This window comes from Gorilla gorilla, chromosome 8, assembly GCF_029281585.2.
Source record: "Gorilla gorilla gorilla isolate KB3781 chromosome 8, NHGRI_mGorGor1-v2.1_pri, whole genome shotgun sequence".
NCBI classification, from domain to species: Eukaryota; Metazoa; Chordata; class Mammalia; order Primates; family Hominidae; genus Gorilla; species Gorilla gorilla.
In genome coordinates this window covers 136,893,644-136,914,641 of record NC_073232.2, presented here as the reverse complement: position 1 = coordinate 136,914,641, position 20,998 = coordinate 136,893,644, and the positions used below count along the sequence as shown (strand labels likewise).

The following is a 20,998-nucleotide window of genomic DNA, read 5'->3' as shown; positions in this document are numbered from 1 at the left end:
GTTAGGAGGAAAGAAGTCTCGCTCCCCCCAGATCGAGAGGAAGTCTAGCTGCACCTGACTCTGGGAACTCCGCCTCTGCATCTCTTCTGCTCGGTGGGTGTGAAAACACGGCCAGTGGGAGCGGGGCTCTGGCGTCACAGACATCAGAACTGCAGACACCTGGCCCAGGCGTCCGTGTTCTGTGTGTCCTGCGGCCACCGAGGCTGCTCACAGACATGAGAGGCCATTCCCCACCCAGAACCATTGGTGACAAACAGGCAGCCGCCTCCTCTAACCTCCGCAGGATGGGGCCCGGCCTGGCAGCTGCCTCCAGTGGCCAACGTGGGCCTCTGTGGACAAGGCAGGTGCAGCTAAGGCTGCAGGCGCAAAGCAATCCCAGGGTGGGCGGGCAGGGGGCCACCTGAACCTCTGTAACAGCAAAACAGTGTTTTCCTGGGATCTCCCTCTTCCTGTTGTTCTGTGAAAGCACCTACCAGCCATGTGAAAAGCCACCCGGCTAACCACCCACATGCAGGCGTCTGGCACAGGGTGGCTCACTGGCCGTTCAGGGGTCGGCCCCTCCTGATGTTTGCATGTCCCCCTTGTGTGAAACTCAGATTTAATTTGGTGATTATTAAAGTGCAGGAACCTGGGGCTGGTAGAGGTTTTTTGTCCACAGATTTTGCAAAGTGCGGTTAAAAAAAAAATGCATACGCTTTGTTGCTACCAATAAAGAGAAAAGGAAAGAAAAGAACTTTGGTAGAGAAACATCGAGAGATTTTAATATGGAGATGGGGTGGGAATTCGACCTTGGAAAACACAAGCGATCACGTGAATAGGATTTTGGCCTTTTCTAACTTAGTGTGTGCTCTGCTCTTAAGATAAATACACACACACAGAGATAGACATGGCATTTCATTTTCGGACAGTACATTCACGTGTTCGAAAATTAAAACAACATACAGAGTAAACTCTTGCCCCATCTCTCCCATCTCCCATGCCCTCAGACGGACCGCTAGTTTCTTGTGCTCCTTTTTACAATGTAAGCAAATAGGAATTTCAATTCTTATTATAACAGAGGAGATAATAGCATGCAATACATACCTTGCTGTACCTTGTTCTCTTGAATAGTAAACCCTGGAGGTGTTCTCATGCCCTTTTTTTTTGGCTGCACGGTGTTCCACTGCACAGATGTACCCACTTTGCGGGGTCCCCTGCCGACTCTTCCGGGCTTCTTCAGCGTGAATTTCATGTGCATGAGTCCCTTTGGGCATGGGAGATCCGTCTTCTGCAGGGTCCATTCCCATCGGGATTGCTTGGTCACACGTCGTGTGCCTTTGGCCTCTTGGAGGATGTCGCCAGGTTAATGCTGTAGGAGCCCTTCCTCCCTGCATCTCAGAGGGCCACGTTCAGGGTGGTTTGTTTCCCACCCCACCTCTCAGTAGAGGCTGGTCCAGCATTTGACATTTTCACAACCAGATAGGTAAACGGTTTCTCTGTCATTTTAGTTTGCATTTTTCTAATCAGTTGAACATCTTTTATATATTTAAAGGCTATTTTTATGTCCTTTTCTGTGTTCTTTTCATTTGCCCTTTTAAAATGATTGTGTCGGCTGAGCGTGGTGGCTCACACCTATAATCCCAGCACTTTGGGAGGCCGAGGCGGATCACAAGGTCAGGAGTTCGAGACCAGCCTGGCCAATGTAGTGAAACCCTGTCTCTACTAAAAATACAAAAAGTTAGCCGGGTGTGGTGGCGGGCCCTGTTTTCCCACCGACTCGGGAGGCTGAGGCAGGAGAATTGCTTGAACCCAGGAGGCAGAGGTTGCAGTGAGCCAAGATCATGCCACTGCACTCCAGCCTGGGCGACAGAGCAAGACTCTGTCTCCAAAAACAAAAATAAAAATAAAAAATAATTGTGTCATTGGTCATTTTCTTCTCAATTGTATATTAGGGAGATTAATTTTTGCCTGCGATATGAGTTACAAAATATTTATTACTAATTTGTTCTTTGTTTTCTGACTTTGCTTTTGACATTCTTGAGCTTTATTGAGATATAATTCATATACCACACAGTTCACCCATTTAAGGTGTACAACTTAGTGGTCTTGAATATATTCACAGAGTTCTACAGCCATCACCACAATCAATTTTAGAACATTTTTATCACCTCAAAAGAAAGTCCATACCCCTTAGCAGTCACTCCCCGTCCCCTTCAGCCACCCCCACTCCCAGCCACTGGCAACCACAAAACTGTGTTCTGTCTCCATGGGTGTATTAGTGCGTTCTCACGTTGCCATAAGGAAATACTTGAGACTAGGTAATTTTAAAGGAAAGAGGCTTAATTGACTCACAGTTCAGCATGGCTGGGGAGGCCTTAGGAAACTTACAGTCATGGCGGAAGGGGAAGCAAACACATCCTTCTTCATATGGCGGCAGGTGAGAGAAGTGCTGAACAAAGCCCCTTATAAAACCATCAGATCTCGTGAGAACTAACTCACTATCACGAGAGTAGCACGAAGGTAACTGCCCCCATGATTCAGTTACCTTCCACTGCGTCCCTCCCACGAAATGTGGGGATTATGGGAACTACAATTCAAGATGAGATTTGGGTGGGGACACAGCCAAACCGTATCAGTGGGTTTCCCTATTCTGGACATTTCATATCAATGGATCCATGAAATATGTGGCCTTTTGCATCTGGCTTCCTTCACTTAGCATCATGCTTTCAAGGGTCATCCACACCGTAGCATGTATCAGTATCTCCTTTCTTTTTATGGCCAAATAATATTCTGTTGTACAGCTAGACCACATTTCATGTGTCCATTCACCAGTTGATAGACATTTGGGCTGTTTCTACTTTTTGGATATTTTGAATAACACTGTTGTAAATGTTTGTGTACAAGTTTCTACATAGACATATGTTTTCATTTCTTAGACATGGAATTGCTGGGTCTGATGGTAACTCTGTGTTGAACATTTTGAGAAGCTGCCAAACTGTTCTCCGCAGCGACTGTACCATCTTACATTCCTACCAGTGCTTTTGGCATTTTTTGACATGTAAATGTTTTTATCAAATTTATTACTTATTTCTTTTATGGCTCTGGATTTTGAGTTTTAGAAAGGCCTTTTTTTCTCACGAGATGATAAAGGAAGTCTCCTGTTTTCTTCTAGTACTTTGATGGGTTATGTTACACTCTTTGGTCTGTGTTGAGTTTATCTGGTATGTGGTGTGAGTATGGAGCCAGCATTTTCTTTAATGTAGCTGCCTGTCTGTTTCAGTACCATCTGTTGAGAATGCCATCTTTTCTTCTCTGCTTTGAGATTCTACCCTTATCATATACTAAACCGGGTCTATTTCAGAACATTCTGTTTCATTGGTCTCTGTAGGTATGCATGTACGTTCATACTAATATGCTGTTTTAGTTATGGAGGCTTAGTAATGTGTTTTGGCATATTATATGGTACGGGCTAGTCTAGGAGGGTTAGCTTCCCCACTGTTCTTTACAGAGTTTTCCTGACTAATCTCACTTGTTTATTTTTTCATTAAAAACTTGAAAATCAGTCTGTCTTAAGACCATGGGGATTGGGAGTATTGTTGATATTTTAGATTGGGATCATATTAGACTTCTGAATTAATTTAGGGAGAATTTACACCTTTTTGAGGTTGAGTCTTCCTATCCCTCACACAGGATTTATTTCTATTTGTTCAGTCTTGCTTTTCTGTTCTTTAAAGTTTTTTTTTTTTTTTCTATCAATTTTCCCAGTTCTTATTATAAGTTCATTCCTGGGTATTTTATCTTTTGTGTTGCTGGCATATCTTCTTGCTCTTGAAAGTAGATTGTTGTTAGCAAGAGTGGTTGGATATAAGCAGAGCTCCCAGACCCCTTTGCTGTGGCCTTGCTGTGTCCACAGAGAGCCAGAGGCACAGTTGTGGGGTGGAGCGTGGGAAGGGGGGATCGCACCCTTGGTGGTCTCTATTTATCCCTCCAAACACTTCTGAGGCTTTGAGGCTCTTATTAGCCTTCGTACACATGAGAAACTGAGGCACAGAAGTTTAATGATTTGCCAAGTTCCCTCGGGGCACACTTGAGCTGGGATTCCAGCCCAGGCCTGTCCAGCCCATACTACCCCACCGTCCTGCCAGAGGACCGCATGCTTTCCTGAGCACAGCCCAGAGTGATGAGGTGTGATTGCGCATCACGCAGCTGTGCAGTCTGGGGCACGCCACTTCTCCTCACTCGGCCTCTGTCTGCTCATCTGCAAGAGTGGCTAAACCAGTTGGTGATTTGCTCACTTCTCCAAGAAGAATCCCCTTTCTCCAGTGTGCCCTCCATGGAAGGCAATATGTGGAACAGAGCTGTGAGCTGCTGGGGTGGAGCCCAGAGGCCGTGCTCAGCAGTCCTGTCTTCAGCACCCCGATGTGGCCCCAGGCAGCTGAATGCGAACGAGTGCCCACCAGCCCCTCTGAGAGCCTTGGACATACCTTCTGCATCGCTAGTCCTGCTCAGAAGCCACCCCCAAAACTGTGAGCCCTGCTGGTCGACTCTGTTCAAGGTCTGTGGGCGCAGGCAGTACATTAGCCTCGGCCCCCCGCCAGAACCCTGTGTGCTTTGGAAAGGTCCCTTGACTTTTGTTAGGCAAAGAATTCTCTTCACGCCAAGCTGCGAGCGAGGTGGTTTCACAAGTCCTGTCCTGAGTGTGTGCTGGCTGGAATGTACACCACAGAAACAAAATGTTTGTTTTCCAATTGTGAGAGCACCGGGAGGCCCTTTGGCGTCAGCTCCCACGCCTTCTGTGTTCGGGCAGGCCATCTGCCATGTGGGGCCTGGTGCAGAAACGTCGCCACCGTGTGGCCTGTGGGGTGCCCTCGGAGAGGGGCCACTGGGTTGGCCACCATTCAGAGGACACGCGTGGCTCGGGCCTCCAAGGTCTGTTCTTACCCACGGCGTCCTGGGGTGTAGGCCTCAGGACCCCAGGGCTGTGCAAACAGAGGCCCAGTTGGGAGGGCCGACCGGGGTGGGCCCTTCCTTCCTACCTACCCTCTGCCCCCAGGCTGCACGATGCACCCACTGTGAACCAGGCCGTGGCATGTGGGGTCAGGGTTCCCTGCACGCTTGGCAGGAAATGGGGTACACACAGGAGCTTGGGCCTGCTTCCGGAGTGGCTGCTGCAGAGGCGGGTTTTGGTGGGACAGAAGGAATCTGCCAGTGAAGAGGGAGAAAGGGCGGGGCCGTCAGGATGGTGCTGACCCAGGGCTGGTGCAAAGGGGGTTTATGTGGCTGAAAGAGGTTTGCTATAGAAGGAGCTAGAGCATGAGTGGGAGCAGCAAGGGCGGAGGGCCCAGGAAGCAGAGCCTGAGGAAGAGGGGCCTTGGGAAAGGCCAGCCCGAGAGTGGTGGCCGGGCTCTGGCCTGCGTGGCGGGTTTGGCCCGATGAGCACCACTCTGGTGAACTTGACAACTCCCCAGGCCAACGGAGTGACTTTCTAGGGCTCCGTTTTGAGGAACCCTCTGTTGCTGATAGCCCACGGGATGAGTGGACTCCACAGGGCACCTGCTGGAGCCCACGCTTGCCTTCCTCGGGTCTGGCAGGGAAGATAGTAGGCTGGGCCTGCTGGCCCTAGGTCCGTCTTCAGAGGCCTGGGATTTTAGGTGTCTGGGCTGGGGATGGGCCGTCCCCAAGATCAACTCCTTCCCCCACTCCTTCAGCCTCCGGAGGCCATAGGTAATTTTCCTTAGAGTCCTTGTCCCCAGCTGGGTCCTAGGCCTCGAGTTACCGTAGGCAAGGCCACACTACGTAAAGAATCCAGTGGGGGGGTGCCCCCAGGATGCACAGCATGGGGGCCCCAAGAGAGCCACCAGAGTGGGGACAGCAAGGCCAAGGGATGGCTGGGGGTGTGGAGACCATGGAGAGAGCCCCAAGCTGGTGCCACCCTTCCCGAAGTGACTCAGCGTGGCCTGGACTGGCCGCCACATGGCATACCTGGCTCTGGCACCACCTGGGCCTCCCAGATCTGGAGGGGATGTCAGATTTGGGGCAAGATACCTTGTCCACAGAAAAGGAAAAATGGCGCCTGCCCTGTGAGTCTGACCAGCCTGAGACAGTGCCGCCAAAGTCTGTCCCCTGCTGTACTGGCTCCTGGAACGGGGTGACCACAATCTGGCTGGCATGTGGCAGGCGCTCAGTACACATTTGTTGGCCTCTGCAGAAATGAGCTAAGGAAACTGTCACAGGAAGGTGGGCACTTTCCAAGTAACTGACCAGGGCCAGCCTTCCACCCTGTAGATATTTACCACCCCCAACTGGGCCATTTGCTTCTAAAACCTGTGGTCTGGGAAGAGCCTTGAGTAGCCATTGCCAAATCAGTGGAGCTCCCAGGGCCCTGGAGTACCTTCCCGCTCCTGGCAACTTGATTTCCCTATTTTCAGGCCCTGGCAACCTGGCTTCCCCATCTGGGTTTTGCTGCCAGTGTTGCCCTGATTCCTGAGGGTAAGGAGGCAGTCCAGACTCAGAAGGGCTGCCTCTTTGGGGTCCAAAGGTGGTAAGCATTTCACAAAAATGGGCTGGGCATGATGCTGTCCCCTGCTTTTCTTTTTTTGGAGAGACAGGGTCTTGCTCTGTTGCCCAGGCTGGAGTACAGTGGTGCGATCTCGGCTCACTGCGACCTCTGCCACCTGGGCTTCAGTGATCCTCCCGCCTCAGCCTCCCGAGTAGCGGGGACCACAGGCATGCGCCGCTATGTCAGGCTAATTTTTAGTTTTTTTGGTAGAGATGGGGTTTTGCCATGTTGCCTAGGCTGATCTCAAACTCCTGGGCTCAAGCAATCCACCTGCCTTGGCCTCCCAAAGTTGTGGGATGACAGGTGTGAGCCACCCCGCTTGGCTGATGCTATCCCTTTTTAAGACTGGGCACCAACACGGCTCTGGGCGAGCAGCTGACCTGGCCTACACAGGAGGTGGCTGGGCAGCAGCAGAAGACCAGATGCCCGGGGGAAGGGCCCTGCAGAGCCTGGGCAGTCATCCCCTAGGGAAAGGTTGGCCATGCCCACAGCCTTCGAGGCATCTCTAGCACCTGCAGCCTCAGAGGAAAAGAAGCCACCACCGCCTGACCCCTCTGGCCCCAGGGGCAGGGGCAGCAGCTTCCTGTGAGAAAGAGTATGGCCTTCACGCAAAATCCAGATTTACCAGAGATGGGTTAAAGATGGGCCAAAAATATGCTTGTGCCTTTTTTTCTTTTCTGAAATAGTTTTTTAAAAAGCCTAGGAAACCACATGCCTTGCCGTCTTGGTTGTTTCTGTGCCAGCTTCCAGCACAAATGGGACTTAGAAAATTTCCAGGCTGTTGGCCATCCATTCTCATAGCCTGGTGTTTTCTTGATACTTGGAGAATTCTGTTCTCATGCAAGCGTCTGTTTGGGGAGGAAATGCGTCCACTCAGCCAGAGCCTGGGGCCCCTGCAGCTTTCAGCAGGGCAGCTGCCAGGCCAGGCTGGGGACCAGCTCTGCTCGTGACTTGCGAGTTGGGCTTGTTGATGGCCCTTTCTTAGAGGGACTCGAGGTAGCTCCATGAAGACCTCTAACAGAGCGCCATAAAACTGGACTAAAAAGGGAGAGAGCAAGGGAAGGAGGAAACGCAGCTGGTCCCGCCATGAGGAGCAGTGGCACAGGAGAGAAGTGGTCATCGCTTGCCCAAAAGGGAGGCACTTGAGCACCTCTGGGAGACGGGCTTGGCGCAGGCAGGGGCCCAGAGGAAGCCTCATGTGAGCACTACACTTAAGACACCGACTAACCGAGGAGAGGCGTCCCCAGCAACCACCCCTCCCAGCACATGCCAGGTGGGCTGGGGCCAGGAACTGGACTCCCCACAGGGCCCCGTGGCCAGTCTCTGACCATGGCTTGACATTCCCATTCTAGAAAGAATAGTAGTACTAAGAAGCAGGTGCATAACCTATAACTACATTAACACCCAGGGTGCTTTTACCTGTGGCTTCAGATTGGGTCCCTAGAAGCGGGGCCTGAGCCGGGGATTCTCGTGCCAGTGACACACAGAGGGATGCTCCCAGCAGGAACCTTCAGGGAGGCGAGGGAAGCCCATGAACTGCAGAGGCCCAGCAAAGAGGTGGGCTCAGCTGAAGTCGCTTCTCAGCCTGGTGCTTTGGGAGCTGTGAAGTGTGACTAGCACGTGGGACTTGATCCTGCCCAAGACGAGGGGCAGCTCCTGTCCCTGCACCTGTCGGTCATTGGCTGGGGGTGACCCCAAAGGGAAAGAGGGTAACCTCCTTCCTATCCTAGATCTCCCAGCCCAGAGTAGTTCCGGAAGGGGCAGCCATGAACTGTCAGAGCCAACACTCACAGCAGTGGAGAGTGGGCACTGCCGTGGGTTTGGGACTCCAGGCGGGACACCAGCAGCCTGGCTTTCCTCTTAGGATCCTTGCAGTGGCCCTGTGAAGCAGCCTGGCCAGGGACAGCAGTTCTGCTTCCCAGGGGAGGAAAGGGGAAGTGAGGCCACTTGGCCAGTGGAGGAACTCAGTGCCTCCAGCTGCAGAGTCTAGTTTCCCACTCTCCTCTCCGGAACCGTCCAGGTTCAGTGGAGAGCCAGGGCCCAGGGGGTGAGAATACCCCGGCCTCCTTCGGAGGAGGCAACCAGGACAAAGGGGAGTGGTCACTATCTGCTCCCAGACATATCACCTGACCAGCCAGCTTTGTCTTTGTCACCGGATGCCCACTCCTGCATGTGGGGCCGTAGCTCATGAGTTCTAGGGACAGTAGTCCCTAGACAAATCCTGGGGCTGTTTCCCCCTCCACTCCCCAGGCCTTGCCCTTCGGAGCCCAGAGTGGGTTCTGGGTCACTACTGATAAAACATGTGGTTTAGTTCAGCTCAGGAGATGTTTCTAGCGTCTCTATTACGTGTTCACCCTGCTGGCCCAGGAACAGCAGCACCTGGGAGAGGGAATGAGCTTGTTGGGCTGAGGCTGGACGGAGTGAGTAGCAGTCTGCCTGGCAGCAGTACAGAGCTGATATGTTGAGTCGAGTTTCCTGAGGCGGGTCTGGATTTCAGCTTGTACCTAGAAGGCAAGGACCAGGCCACCTTTGTCTGTATCCCCGTGGACTCAGGAGAAAGTATGGGAATAAATATCTGCACAGAACAGCCCTGCAGAAGAGGGGTCATTGCTCCAAGCTGGGAAGCCCTAGGGAAGCCGGCTGGGGCGGGCTGAGCAGGAAACCCCAGCTGGGGCCAGCGGGAATGGCCAGGGCCTCTTTGGTGGCTAGAGCTGAGGTCTAGGGGGTCTGATGGAAAAGGCAGGGCCTCCATCCCAAAGTTGCCTCTCTAGCAGGCTGCTGTGGTCTGCCTTTCGCAGACTCTAGGAGTAGGTCTTGATCCATGTCCCTGGCCACTAGCCTGAGGCCATAGGGACAGTTCCCACTGAGCTTTTTACCTGGGCAGGCCTGTTCCAGAGTAGGTGGCCCAGCCCAGGGCTGGGGCTGGATGTCAAGAGAGCAAAAGTCGACGGGCTGGGGGACAGTTGGTCTTGGAGCAGCAGTTTCACCTTGGAATAATGTGTTCATGCAGCACTTTGAACTTAGCCATTTTGCGGCTTTTTGCAGACATTTTTGAGGGCACACAGGCCTCCAGGCTTCCAACTTGCCTGTGCAGCGTTCTTCCGTGGGGTAGCTAGAGCTGCTAGGAGACGCTGGGGCGGGACCTTGCCCCGGGGCATGGAGGGCACAGGGCAGCTGCAGGGCCTGGGTGTGGCACACCCTGGGTGTCTGCATGGGGGTTGCTCACGAGGGATGGGGCTCTGGGCAGAACACACACCGCCCCATTGTGGCAGTCACATTCCTTCCTGACAGGTGGGGCTCGCCACCAGCTGGGGCAAACAGTGGGTGGTTCTTGGCTTTCTTTTACTGTGGCTGAAATGGCTGTTTTGAGTCAACGGAGTTCTCAAGGTTTCGCTGGCTTTGTGGCCAAGAAGCAGGTATATTTGAAGAATACTGGAGACTCAGTGGCATTCTGGGGTTTGCTTGTGACGAGATTCACCAGCCCTTCCTTGTAGACTCCCCCTGCTTCACAGCAGAAAGGGCCCAATTAGTCCAGATAGCCCTGAACACCCTGACTCGGCAGGCAGGCTGGCCGCAGCCCAGAGGTGGAAGAGTTGCCTGGCGCCGTGATGCCCCTGTGGATGGAGTCTGCCTCTGTATTGCCTGTCTGACCTCGGCCCCTTCCAGGGCGCGGTGAGGCAAAAGCCACACGTCTGTGAAAGGTCTAGCTAATGGGTCTCCAGTGCCCGTGCCTGGCTATGGCTAATGCATAAAGTGTCTTACTTTGTTTGGGCTGCTGTGACAAAGATGCCTTAGACTGGGGAACTTATAAACCGCAAAAATGTATTTCTTAGTTAGAAGCTGGGAAGTCCAAGATCCAGGTGCCAACAGGATCGGGGTCTTGTGAGGGCCCGCTCTTCATAGTTGGCACTTTCTCACATCCTTGTCTGGCTGGAGAGGCACCTGCGCTCCCTCCAGTCTCTGTTATGGGCCCTCATCCCATCTGTGAAGGCCCCTACATGACCTCATCACCTCCCAGAGGCCCCACCTTTTGCACTGAGGAATGGCGGGGCGGGGCGGGGGGGGGGCACAAATTTCGACCGTAGCACCACGGTTAGTGCCAAGACCCACACAATCATGGTGGCCATAAGTTAGGCACCCCCGCTACCTGCGCCTTATGCCAGAGGAGGTCAGTGGGAAGCTCCGAGCAGGACCGAGAGGGTGAGCATAGACAAGCGCTGTGCGGCTTCTGTCCGATTGCGCAGGCTGCGCTCCTACTGCGTTCACGTGCGAGGCCACAGAAAACACCCGCAGCAGGCCACGCCCCAGGCCCCTCACATGACAGCTCGCAGAAAACGCTGGCACGCGTTCAGGCGTCAGGCACACTCGTCTCAACAGATGTGGCTGACACCCAAGGCAGTCGGCCTCAGTGCCCTGTCACCCACCTAGAACCTGTTCACGGCATATCATCCGGGCTGCTCTGGCCTTGACTGGACATGATTATTTATTCTTACACACCATGGCTTCTATACAGGCCAAGAAACAGGCTGCTCAGCCAGGGTCAGGAGAAGGTGGGTCTGGGTCCCTGGGGACCTCAGGCCCTGACGCATCCTGGCCTCACCCTAGGCCGCCTCTGTCGGGGCAGCCTTGCTCTGCAGAGCCCGGGACACACAGCTGAGGCCACCCAGGCTGGGCCGTCTTGCCCCTGTTTTGTGCGCCCGACTCAGTTCTCCTGTCCTGGCTCAGGTCTAGGCCAGTCAAGAGGGTGGCTGAGAAGCAGGAGGAGCCTCAGACCCTCCCCTCGAAAGCACTGGGGCTTCCACCTCACAAGCGTCAGGTTCGCTTTGGGAGCTGCTGGTCCATCGCCCAGGCCTGGCCAGGGGCAGGCGAGGATCCTGGTTGTCGATCCATCGTCCAGGCCTGGCCAGGAGCCGGTGAGGATCTTGGGGCTGTTGTGCAGGGGTCGCCGTCTCCAGCTCTCTGCCGTGGTGGGGGGATTGTGCTGTGTGCACACCACTGGGCTGCATCGAATCCCACCATGGCCCAGAGGGTGGACCTGTGGCTCCTTGGGGGGCCAGCATCTCCAGTCTAATGGGTGCCCCTGCCCCTCTCCTGAGTCCCCGTGCAGAGCTCCCCCCAACACCTCAGGCTTCACCTTTCTCAGTTAATCAAAAGATTCCAAAAAAAGCAAACCCATCAGAACGGCTTCCTCCACCGAGTGTTCAGGAACAATGAGCGTGCCCATGGCAGGCACACATACCTTCCTCCAGAGAGAGCGCCTTTTATTTCCCGTCCGCTGGGGCTGGTTCAACAGCTTGTTGGCTGTGACAGCCAGTGATCACCTGTATTTCAAAGAGACACACAAACACTGCAGCCTTTGAAAGAATCAGGCCCTCGGGACAGGTCTGTGGTCTTGGCGTCGGCAGGTGTGCGGCGAGGGAGGCGGCGGGTGCTCCAAGGCCCTGCTTTGCTCCCCCAGTCCCCACCCATCTGCTGGGAAGAAACTAAAGGCTGGAATTCCCCCCTGCCCTCTGTGCGCAGCTCTTCCCTCGCTCCCCTCTGGTATTCGACCTCGTTGCTGCAGTCCGGTTGGGGATATCCAGGACTGCGCCGGGAGTGCCCCTCACTGTCTCAGCCTCTGTCCTGTCTGTGGCGTGTGCATCATTCTGAGGAGAAGGCTGGATTTTGTGCTCTGCCCTGGGAGCAGGTGTTGAACTGCACCCACTTGTGCACAGTGTCAGCCCTACCCCCATCGCTGGCAGCTGACGCCAAGCAGAACTGGCCTGCATACCCTTGAAATCCTGTTCAAGCTCTGCCTGCCGCTCAGGCAGGCCCCAGGCTGCCTCCTGCCCCAGGCCAGCCTGGGAGCACACAGAGGGAGCACACTTGGTGAGCGGAGAAGCTTCTGTGCAGCCTACTGTCTCTCTGGGGCCTCAAAGGGCCCAGCAAGGCAGGCAGGGAGCATCATGCACCTCTTCCAGATGAGGCCCCCAGCTGGCGAGCACCAGAACCTGGAGCCTGGCCCCTCCTCAGCAGATCAGTCCTCCCAGTCCCCAGCACCTGTGGAGGGCACAGGACCACTCCCTTCTAGAGACTCTGCGTCTCCAGGTGAGGCCGAGAACTCATGTTTCCCCAGCTCCCTGCATGGCTCTGTTACACCCCAGGCTCAGGACTTCAGCTCGGCCCCTTCTAGCCTGCGGCTCCTGCTCTGGTTGTGGAGAGTGGGTAGAGCGGGTGTCGTGTCGCCCTGTGTGGGGCAGTTACAGCCTGGGTTTCCTCCAAGTCAGATCCCTTCTCAAGGGAAGTATCGCGGCGCGTCAGTTATGTTTGCATAGAGGTCCCTGCTTGAAAAACATCATTGATTTCACCACCATTGTAGGGCGTTTGGGTTACTCTCTTCTTTTCCATTTAACAGTATGTTGCCAAATTTTTACACACATTTTAGAATGTTTTCTTAAGATAAAAATCCAAGTAGTGAAATCACCTGATCAAGGAATTGGATATATTTTCCCCAGGTTGCGCTTCAGAAAGGCTGTGGACGAAGTGTTAGGAGCATTCCTGTTTCACCGCAGCCCCCCAGAACTGGGTCTGCATCAAATTTGTGTGCTTCGCCGAGTTAGTAGGTGAATAGTGGAATTGCGCGTGTCTTTATGAGCACAGAGCGCTCATTGGCCGGAGGTGCATCTTCATGAGTACGTTGCTCATGGGCCCGTCCTTGCCTGGATAGGAGGAACCCGGGACTTGATTGGTCTTGCCACAGCCTGGTGGTCTAGTCACTTTGTGGGGTGTGCAGTCCTGGGGCTGCGGGAGGGGAGTAACCCTTAGTAACCTGTGTGTCTGCCCTTCCACAGAACTGTCAGACCTTCAGCAGCCTCAGCTGCCTGAGCGCAGGGACAGAGGACTGCGGTCCCCAGAGCCCCTTCGCCCGCCACGTCAGCAACACCAGGGCCTGGACCGCCCTGCTCTCAGCCTCTGGCCCAGGGGGCAGGACCCCCACTGGGACCCCGGTCCCTGAGCCTCTTCCCCCTTCCTTCGACGACCACCTCGCCTGCCAGGAGGACCTGTCCTGTGAGGAGTCAGACAGCTGCGCCCTGGACGAGGATTGTGGCAGGAGAGCGGAGCCGGCTGCAGCCTGGCGGGACCGCGGGGACCCTGGGAACAGCCTCTGCTCCCTGGACGGCGAGTTGGACATTGAGCAGATAGAGAAGAACTGAGGGGGTGTGGGCCCAGGCAGGGCTGGGTGCGCTGGCATTGACAGCCCCCACTCTGGGCACTAGGTGGGCCCTTGAAGGGGAGCCCAACTCGTGGGCCTGATGAAAGCTTCCTGAGTGGTGTCGGGTCCCAGAGAGGGAGCCCACCTGCTGCCTGGGGGAGAGCCTGGCCTGGCCGTGTCATACAGTGGGTGTGTCAGCCTCTCACCGGCTCCCCGAGCGTGGCCGCCACCAGGTCCACAGAACTACTGCAGCCCAGAGGACAGCTTTGAAGTTTGCGTCTTTTCTGCCTCTTTCCCTGTGGGATGTTGGGCAGTCTCTGTTGTCCCCGGCAGAGCTGGGCATCGCTCTGTATCCCCCTGGTGGGGGCTGTCAGGGAGGGCCTGGGGTGGGGGCCAGGGGCCATCTGCTATGTCAGGGCCCTTCTTGGCCTCACTCAGGTTCACTTTTGGGGAGTCGGCCCCGCAGCTTTTCACTCAGTTTTACTCCGTGCCTTCTCTCCCAGGTCTCCCTGCTTCAGGCTTGGGAAGGTTCGGGAGATGCTTCCTTCTGTAACACCAGAACCATTTGGCCTTAATTCCAATGTGAGAGACAGAATCCCTGGGGTGCTGGACTGGCCCTCTAGAGGGTAAGCCATGTCCGGAGTCTCGGGCCCAAGGAACAATTTGGAGGGTGCTTGTTAGGGCCTCCCATGTTGGGTAGAAATTTGGTGGATCTGTTGGCTGAAAAGACGGACTCGCTTGCCTCTCCTACAGCATGGAGAGCCTGACCCCATGGCTCTGCCACCGTTGGGGCAGGGTTAGCAGATGGCAGCCCTTCTCTGTGGCTGACTGGTCACTGTGTGATAAGCGTGGTTGGTTCCGGTGAGTGTAGGGATGGCACGATACCAGGGCAGCCTCTTGAAAACGGCCTCGGGAGATGGGAGCTGCGAGCAGGTGGGCAGATGAGGGCCCTGTGCACACTCAGGGGTGAAGGGCGTCCGCTGGCCACTCTGCAGGGGCCCCTGCAGGATTCCAAGCACCTCCCATTTGTCCTTGAGGACTGCTGGCTGTAACCAGGGCACACCACCCACCTCAAGACAAGCCCACGCCTTTGTCAGCTTAGGGGGAGCCCAGTCCTGAGGGCTGCATCTCTGTTGTAGGCCCAGCCACCAGCACAAAGCTGGATTCATGCTCCCTGCCCCTACCCCGCCCTGGCTCCTCACCCTGGGGCATCTGAGGAGCCTAGCCCCCTGAGGGTTTGCTCTCCTCTCAAGGTTTGTAGCTCCTCTCCGGCTGCCTTGCAGACACCACCACATGGGCTCTGCTCTATGGGAATCTGGCTTTTAGCGAATTTGGCGTCTTCTGCAAACAAACAATAGCAATTGGGCTGGCTTAGGAGCAAGTGGCTCATTTTCCCATAAGGCTAAAAATAATTGGTGCGCTCCCTTGCGTTGGCTGACACGCGCGTTCAAAGCACTTTTGTAGTCACTTTGCTTTTGCTCGTCTTCATGGACGAGTGAACGCCTCGCTTCTGCAGGTTGAGTCCAGATGCTTCTCACCTTCTTTCTCCTCAAGAAAGATGCTTTTTGGGAAACGTTGTTTAAATCTTATTTTTTTACTACATCAAAAGGATGGTGGTTCAAGTTCCCAATATGTGGGTGGCACTTCTTAAAAATCAGCTTTAAGGAGCTGGCAGAAAGCCCCCAGCCCCACAGCCCTGAGAGATGGTGTTGCCAGCTCAGGTGGCTGACACATGGGGTATGCCGGGCACTGGGCAGGTCCCAGAGCCGGGGAACCAGCTCGCCTCTGGTTGCTGTAGCTCCTGCCGGAGGCATGTCTACTTGTGATCCCGGACAGCCAAACCCAAGAGCTGGTGGCTCTGAGCAGACAGAGACATCTTGGCCTGTCCCTGCCTGGGGGTCATGGAGACCATGTCTTCTTAGAGCAAATGTGGAGGCGGCCAGGGCAGTTGTTGGGTGAATGTGGAGAGCACATGGCCATGTCTTGCCCTCAGAGTACCATTGGGCATGGGGGGGGGTCCTGGCACCACATGCCCGGTGTGGCCACCGAGGGCACACAGCCTCTATAGCAGGCCTTCCTGTGGAAGGCAGAGGCAGTGAGGGAGGCGGACAGTGCCCGCTGAGGCTGAGGCATGCAGCAGCCCCCAGCTACCTTGGCTTAGGGCTGGGGTGGGAGGCACATGGTGACAGGTACATGTCGTGGGACTGGGGTGTGGGTGACCTGCCCTCAAACCTTGCCTGCCACCTCCCCATTCAGGCCTGGTGGCAGGAAGGGACAAGCTGTGGAGCTGGCTGAGTCACAGCCACCTCCCCGCAAGCTGGTCCCATCGACCAGCAAGCCCAGCCCCAGGGCGCTTAGGCAGAAATGACCCAGCCTCCTCAGACCCCGCCTGCCTGTCCTGTGCCCACCACGCAGCAGTCAGGGGAGAAAATGGTGGCTATCCCTTCTGCTTAGAGAAAGAAATGGCCTTTAGCTGGTTTCATGTTTGTGTTTTGACTGGAGAGAGTAGACCCTGTCTATAAGGTGCCACCCCATCATCCAAGCTGCCACACTGCCCGGAGCAGCCTGTTCCTGCACTCCACCCTGCTGGCCCCAGGACTTCTGATCTCAGTCCTCTGGGAGGGAGGTTCGCCTAGGAGGTGCCCCCCACGTTGGTGTCCCCATGGGCAGCAGGCAGACAGCTCACCCCCACCAGCATGATGGCCCCAGCTGGGGGGCAGTGGCAGGAGCCTTATTTTTGTCACAGCCTTGCCCACAAACCCTGCCTCTGAGGGGAGACTGAGGAAGGGCAGAGCCAGAAGCAAGCCGTGCCAGGCCATCTGCCTGCTCATGGGGTCCTGAAGAGCGGGCTAAGCCTGCAGGAAAGCCGGGGGGGGAGGAGGGGCTTAGTGCCACATGCACCCCACTCATTCCAAAGCCACCAAACTGCCAGGGGCTGCCGTCCACCTGTGGGGCCCAGGGGCTGGGGCCGCAGCCTCGCCATTTTCGTTGCCATACCCTCTTGCCTTACTCGCGGTGGAGGCCGGAGTTGCACGGGCAGACGTGCACCTGGGCCCGTGGGGAGCTTGTTCTGACCAGACGTACAGATTTTCATTCTCAGAAAGCCTTACTTTTCAACCAAATTTTTGTAGCCAGTTTTGTGAATTTGTACACTGAAAGAAAATTTAAATAAAGGGGAAGTCCACATTAAAAAGAAAACAAAACAAACCCTAACTTCCAAATGGGTCTCCTGGTGCGGGGGCGTGAGTGGCCGTGCCCTGGGTGTGCTGCCTGTCTGAGCAAGCTTCCCTAGCTGTGGAACCCCGGGCCCCCTGCTGCGGGCTCTGCCTTGGTGTCATGCCTGCTGCACCCCCGTTTCCACTGACGTGCCGTCTGTGGCTATGGGGGTGGTCACTGGAATGACGGTCACTCAGACGTCAGCCGGCAGGGATGCAGCAGGCTGGCCGCGCACCGGGGCTCGGGCACTGTCTGGCCCCACACTGGCAATGATGCCACACCTTGCCATGTCCACGCTGTTGGTCAAACCCCTCTGTCATGCCTCTTTAAAGAGAAAAGAAGAGATTTTTTTTTTTTAATGGCAGACCGAAGTGGAGATCTTGTAGCCTAGATAGGATAGTCTGACCTTCTAGCATAGTCTTTTTGGCAAATGATTTGTGTTTTCAGTGTGTGGGGAAGCTGTCCTGGGGGCTGGGGCGACAGATAGCACATAGGCTGTTTCTGGGGCTGCAGGGGCTTCCCTGAGCTGGACGTTGTGGGTGTTGCAGAGCTTCAGGAAGTGTGGCGACCAGAAAGCGTAGACCCGGGGCCCAGGGTCTGCCGGCCCCTGCAGCCTGGCCTCCCCGCACAGGCCGTGGCTTGCACTCCAGCCGCTCTAGTCTCTCAGGAATTTGCTTGTTACTTTTACTGTGTAAATAAAGCTTCCTGGTTCAATACCCAAGTGCCTGGTGCCAGCTGTGTGGTTTCTGTTGGGTGTGGTGAACTGGCAGTTCCCCCCTGCTCACAGGAGCATTAGCTCTGGGCTCAGAGAGACCTAGACTGGACCCTTCTGTCCCCTCCAAGCCTCGGGGTCTGAATCGATAAAATGGGGCTAGCAGACATCACAGAGCTGTGGAGAGGCCGGGGGACGGGGGAAGGCTGCCCATGGCCACAGCTGCATCATGGGGAGCCCTTCTAGGGCCAGGAGCCCCAGGACAGCAGCGGGGAGACACTCCTTGTGTCACTTGAGTAGAAGCCATGGAGGAGTCTGCCCTTCGAGCACAGCAGCTCAGCCTTCGACAGCGCTGGGAGGTGAGGCCGCACAGCAGTGTGCGGAGATGGGCCCAGCCTGGCCTGCAGCCCTGAGGGGCCTGGGATGGCCCCCACCACCCACCCGCCAGGGTAGCTGAGGCGGCACAGACAGGCTCACCGGCTCCGGGTTTCTGCCCCCGCTGCAGGCAGCACAGTGCAGACTTCTGCTGCGTGAGTTGCGGGGGCCCCAGAAGCACGAAGCCCAGCCCAGCGTGGCCCACCGTCTCCGTGCATGGCCCTCTGCTTACCCGGACTCAGGAGAAGTGGGTGTTTGTGGCCTGGAGGACAGGCGTGGAGAGGTTTGCTTGATTTCCATAACTCAACACTTGCCCACACAATCTGCCCATGGAAGTCTGGCCTAGAATGCTTGTTAGGGCCAGAGCAGCCCCTCTGGGAATGAGGCTCTGTAGCCCCCACTTTTTGTTTTTGGTTTTAGCAAGATTTTTTTTTTTTTAAAGTCTATGAACACTGAACTCAAGAAACACGTGAAGTGGGGCTGCTGGAGGGAGGTGAGCCCCTTGTCCTCACTGCCGTCCCTGCAGCCCTGCCTTACCCAAGGCCTAGGGACTCACTGATTCGAGGCTGGATGCATTGACTTCCCCAGCACACCCTCACCCCTGCCTCCGTATCTGACAGATGACTGGTGGGCCAGGGGCTGGCGGGGGGCTTCTACCAAGCGCAGTGCCCCCACCCTTGTGCCCCATCTGAGGGTAGGGCACAGAGTGGCCCTGGAATTACCTCTGGCCCTTACCAGCCCCTTGCTGCCCCCAATCCCTAGATGAGGTCCCTGGCTGGATAGCAGCTCCATTCTGCCCCCACGTGGGGCCTAGCCCCAGGCCTCACCCCCAGTGCAGTGCCCAGGCCAGGCACAGGTGCTTCTGACATGGGGCACATGTGTAGTCTCCTTATCTGCACAGCGATCATAACCCTGTGGGCTTACGAGAGAGAATCAGCCACTCTGTCCAGTGTGCAGGGAAAGGGCTGGAAAGAAGAAGGCCGGAAGGAAAAGCCCCAGAGAGCACAGTGCTCAGACTCCCGGGTGACTTCTGGTTTCTTTTTATATACTTCTGTTAAATTTCCTGTAATAACACATGCTGCTTTTATAATGTTAAAAAAACCATGTAGAATGTAGGCTGCCCCGTGTGTTTACCTCCTAAACCAGGACAGTTCTGAGAGGGGCAGCTGGAACTGTTGACACGCACTCTGGCACGGGAGGCGGACCCAAGAGCACCCACCCCAGAGGTGCACCACACTCCCCCGTCCCGCCCTGTGTCCCCACCTCTGCCCTGAGGCGAACACAGGAGGCTTTCCACCTGCCAGCTGTAAGCCAACCTCCCAGAGAGGGGCAGGAACCGACCAGCAGGACAGACCCACCCAGGACAGCGGCACCAGGTCAGGCCTCAGCCTTTCCGATCCTCCGGAGGGCTCAAGCTGAACGGAAGGAGGGAAGAACTGCAGTCACCTGGGCCAGTGGCGCTCACATCTGACGTGGAGGCCTCTGCTTCACTTGGCCCAGTTCCCAGCCTTGTCGGCAGTGAGGCCATGGACACTCGCTGGCATCCGTCCTCCGTCTGGCACAACGTGCCATCTTCTCTCTGGTTAGGGTTTGGGTGGGACAGAGACTGCGCCCCTGTTCCTGGTCCGCCTAGTCTCTTTGCCAGTCTGAGTCTCGTGGGCCTTTTTGCAGGCCCTGGGGTTGCTGAGCAGGCAGGGGGAAGTCGGTGGCTGGGGGACATCCCGCCACCTGCCAAGTAGCTGCAATGGGAAGAGATGGGGTTCCCGTGACAGCGATTGGGACCCCAGACCCAGCCAGGCCTGGATGTTCAAGTCATGTGAGACCACCAAATACCTTGTTGCACTAAGCCAATTTGAATTGAGTTTTCATAAGTGGTACATTGAGCCCAGGGCTTGGTACTGTGTGGGCCCTAGAGCTGGAAGGTGCAAGGGTGGGTGAGGCCCGAGAGGCCTGCTCTCCCTGCCCTCCCCTCCACCCCCCACCCTGCTACCCCTCACGGTTGCCTGGCCTGGCAGCTCCCGAGCCTGGGAGGTGTGGCTGGGCCCAGGCTGCTGCTCACTCCCGGCCTCGGTGGGAAAGACCCCTGGGAGCGCCCCGGACCTGTGGTCCTGAGTCTCTTTTTCACGACAGTTCCACGACACGTGTTGAACACAGGGCCTTAGCCCATTGGCAGCCCCGAACTCCAGCCCCGCATGCGGCTGGCGGTTCCACACCGTCTCTGCCAGGGCCCGGGCCCCCTCCACATGCTGGAAGTGGCCAGGCTGCCGGAAGGAGCCAGGGGTGAAGGAGGTCATTCCTCACTTCTAGGCAACACCGACCCCCAGGCAAGCATCACGCCACGGCTCATCAGCTCCAGCCAGAGACAGGGCACCCCGCAGGGCCAGGAAGTGCCTGTAAAAGAAGTGAATCCCCCTGTTTTATAGACGGGGTAACAGGCTCAGGGGCTACACCACCCCACCACAGGTGTGGCTGGACCTCACCCCTCAGAAGAGCTCATCTCTAGAGTGAGGACACTGGTGCCCCGGCTCAGCCGGAAAGTCAGCCACAGGGGCCACCACATGCGTCCCCCACGGGAGGATTCCAGGCAAGGGTGGGAAGCAGCACGGTGGCAGAAGGGGCTAGAAAGGGCCTGGGAGGCGGGGCTGGACCTTCCTGCAAGTCGCAGCTCCACCCCTCACTAACTGTTGGCCCTCAGCAAGCCGCTAGCTCACCGCACCCCAGACTCTAGACCTGTGCAGTGGGAAGGATGACAACACCCACTTCACTGAGCCCACTGCGGCTCAGAGGGCGGCATGCTCCCGCCCCAACAAAGCAGGGGGCTGCACCTCCAGGGGCTGTCCCTCTGGGCACCCCACTCCTGGGTAGCAACTTGAAAGAGGAGGTCTCGGCTGGGCGCAGTGACTCACGCCTGTAATCTCAGCACTTTGGGAGGCCAAGGCAGGCGGATCACAAGGTCAGGAGATCG

The 20,998-nt window shown here is 56.1% G+C and overlaps 2 protein-coding genes across 3 annotated transcripts in view; one reads left to right on the top strand and one right to left on the bottom strand.

Moving 5' to 3' along the window:
* The window catches only part of FAM53B (family with sequence similarity 53 member B), an 87,655-nt gene extending 69,988 nt beyond the window's left edge, over window positions 1–17,667 (top strand). Inside the window, exons 1-2 of one of the 2 annotated variants that reach the window (XR_010135304.1) lie at window positions 100–13,140; window positions 13,369–13,464. Coding sequence is in view for 1 of the 2 variants with exons in the window: in XM_055354074.2 (XP_055210049.1) it covers window positions 13,369–13,731 (363 nt within the window). In the remaining variant the exon portion in view is untranslated. Of the gene's footprint in view, window positions 1–99; window positions 13,141–13,368 lie in introns of those variants that run through there. The other variant, XM_055354074.2, reaches the window with a different exon arrangement.
* Window positions 17,668–18,662: 995 nt separating this feature from the next.
* The window catches only part of LHPP (phospholysine phosphohistidine inorganic pyrophosphate phosphatase), a 156,899-nt gene continuing 154,563 nt past the window's right edge, over window positions 18,663–20,998 (bottom strand). Inside the window, exon 8 of the mRNA XM_063710562.1 lies at window positions 18,663–20,424. Within this exon, the coding sequence (XP_063566632.1) occupies window positions 20,337–20,424 (88 nt within the window). The 3' untranslated portion in view covers window positions 18,663–20,336. The remainder of the gene's footprint in view (window positions 20,425–20,998) is intronic.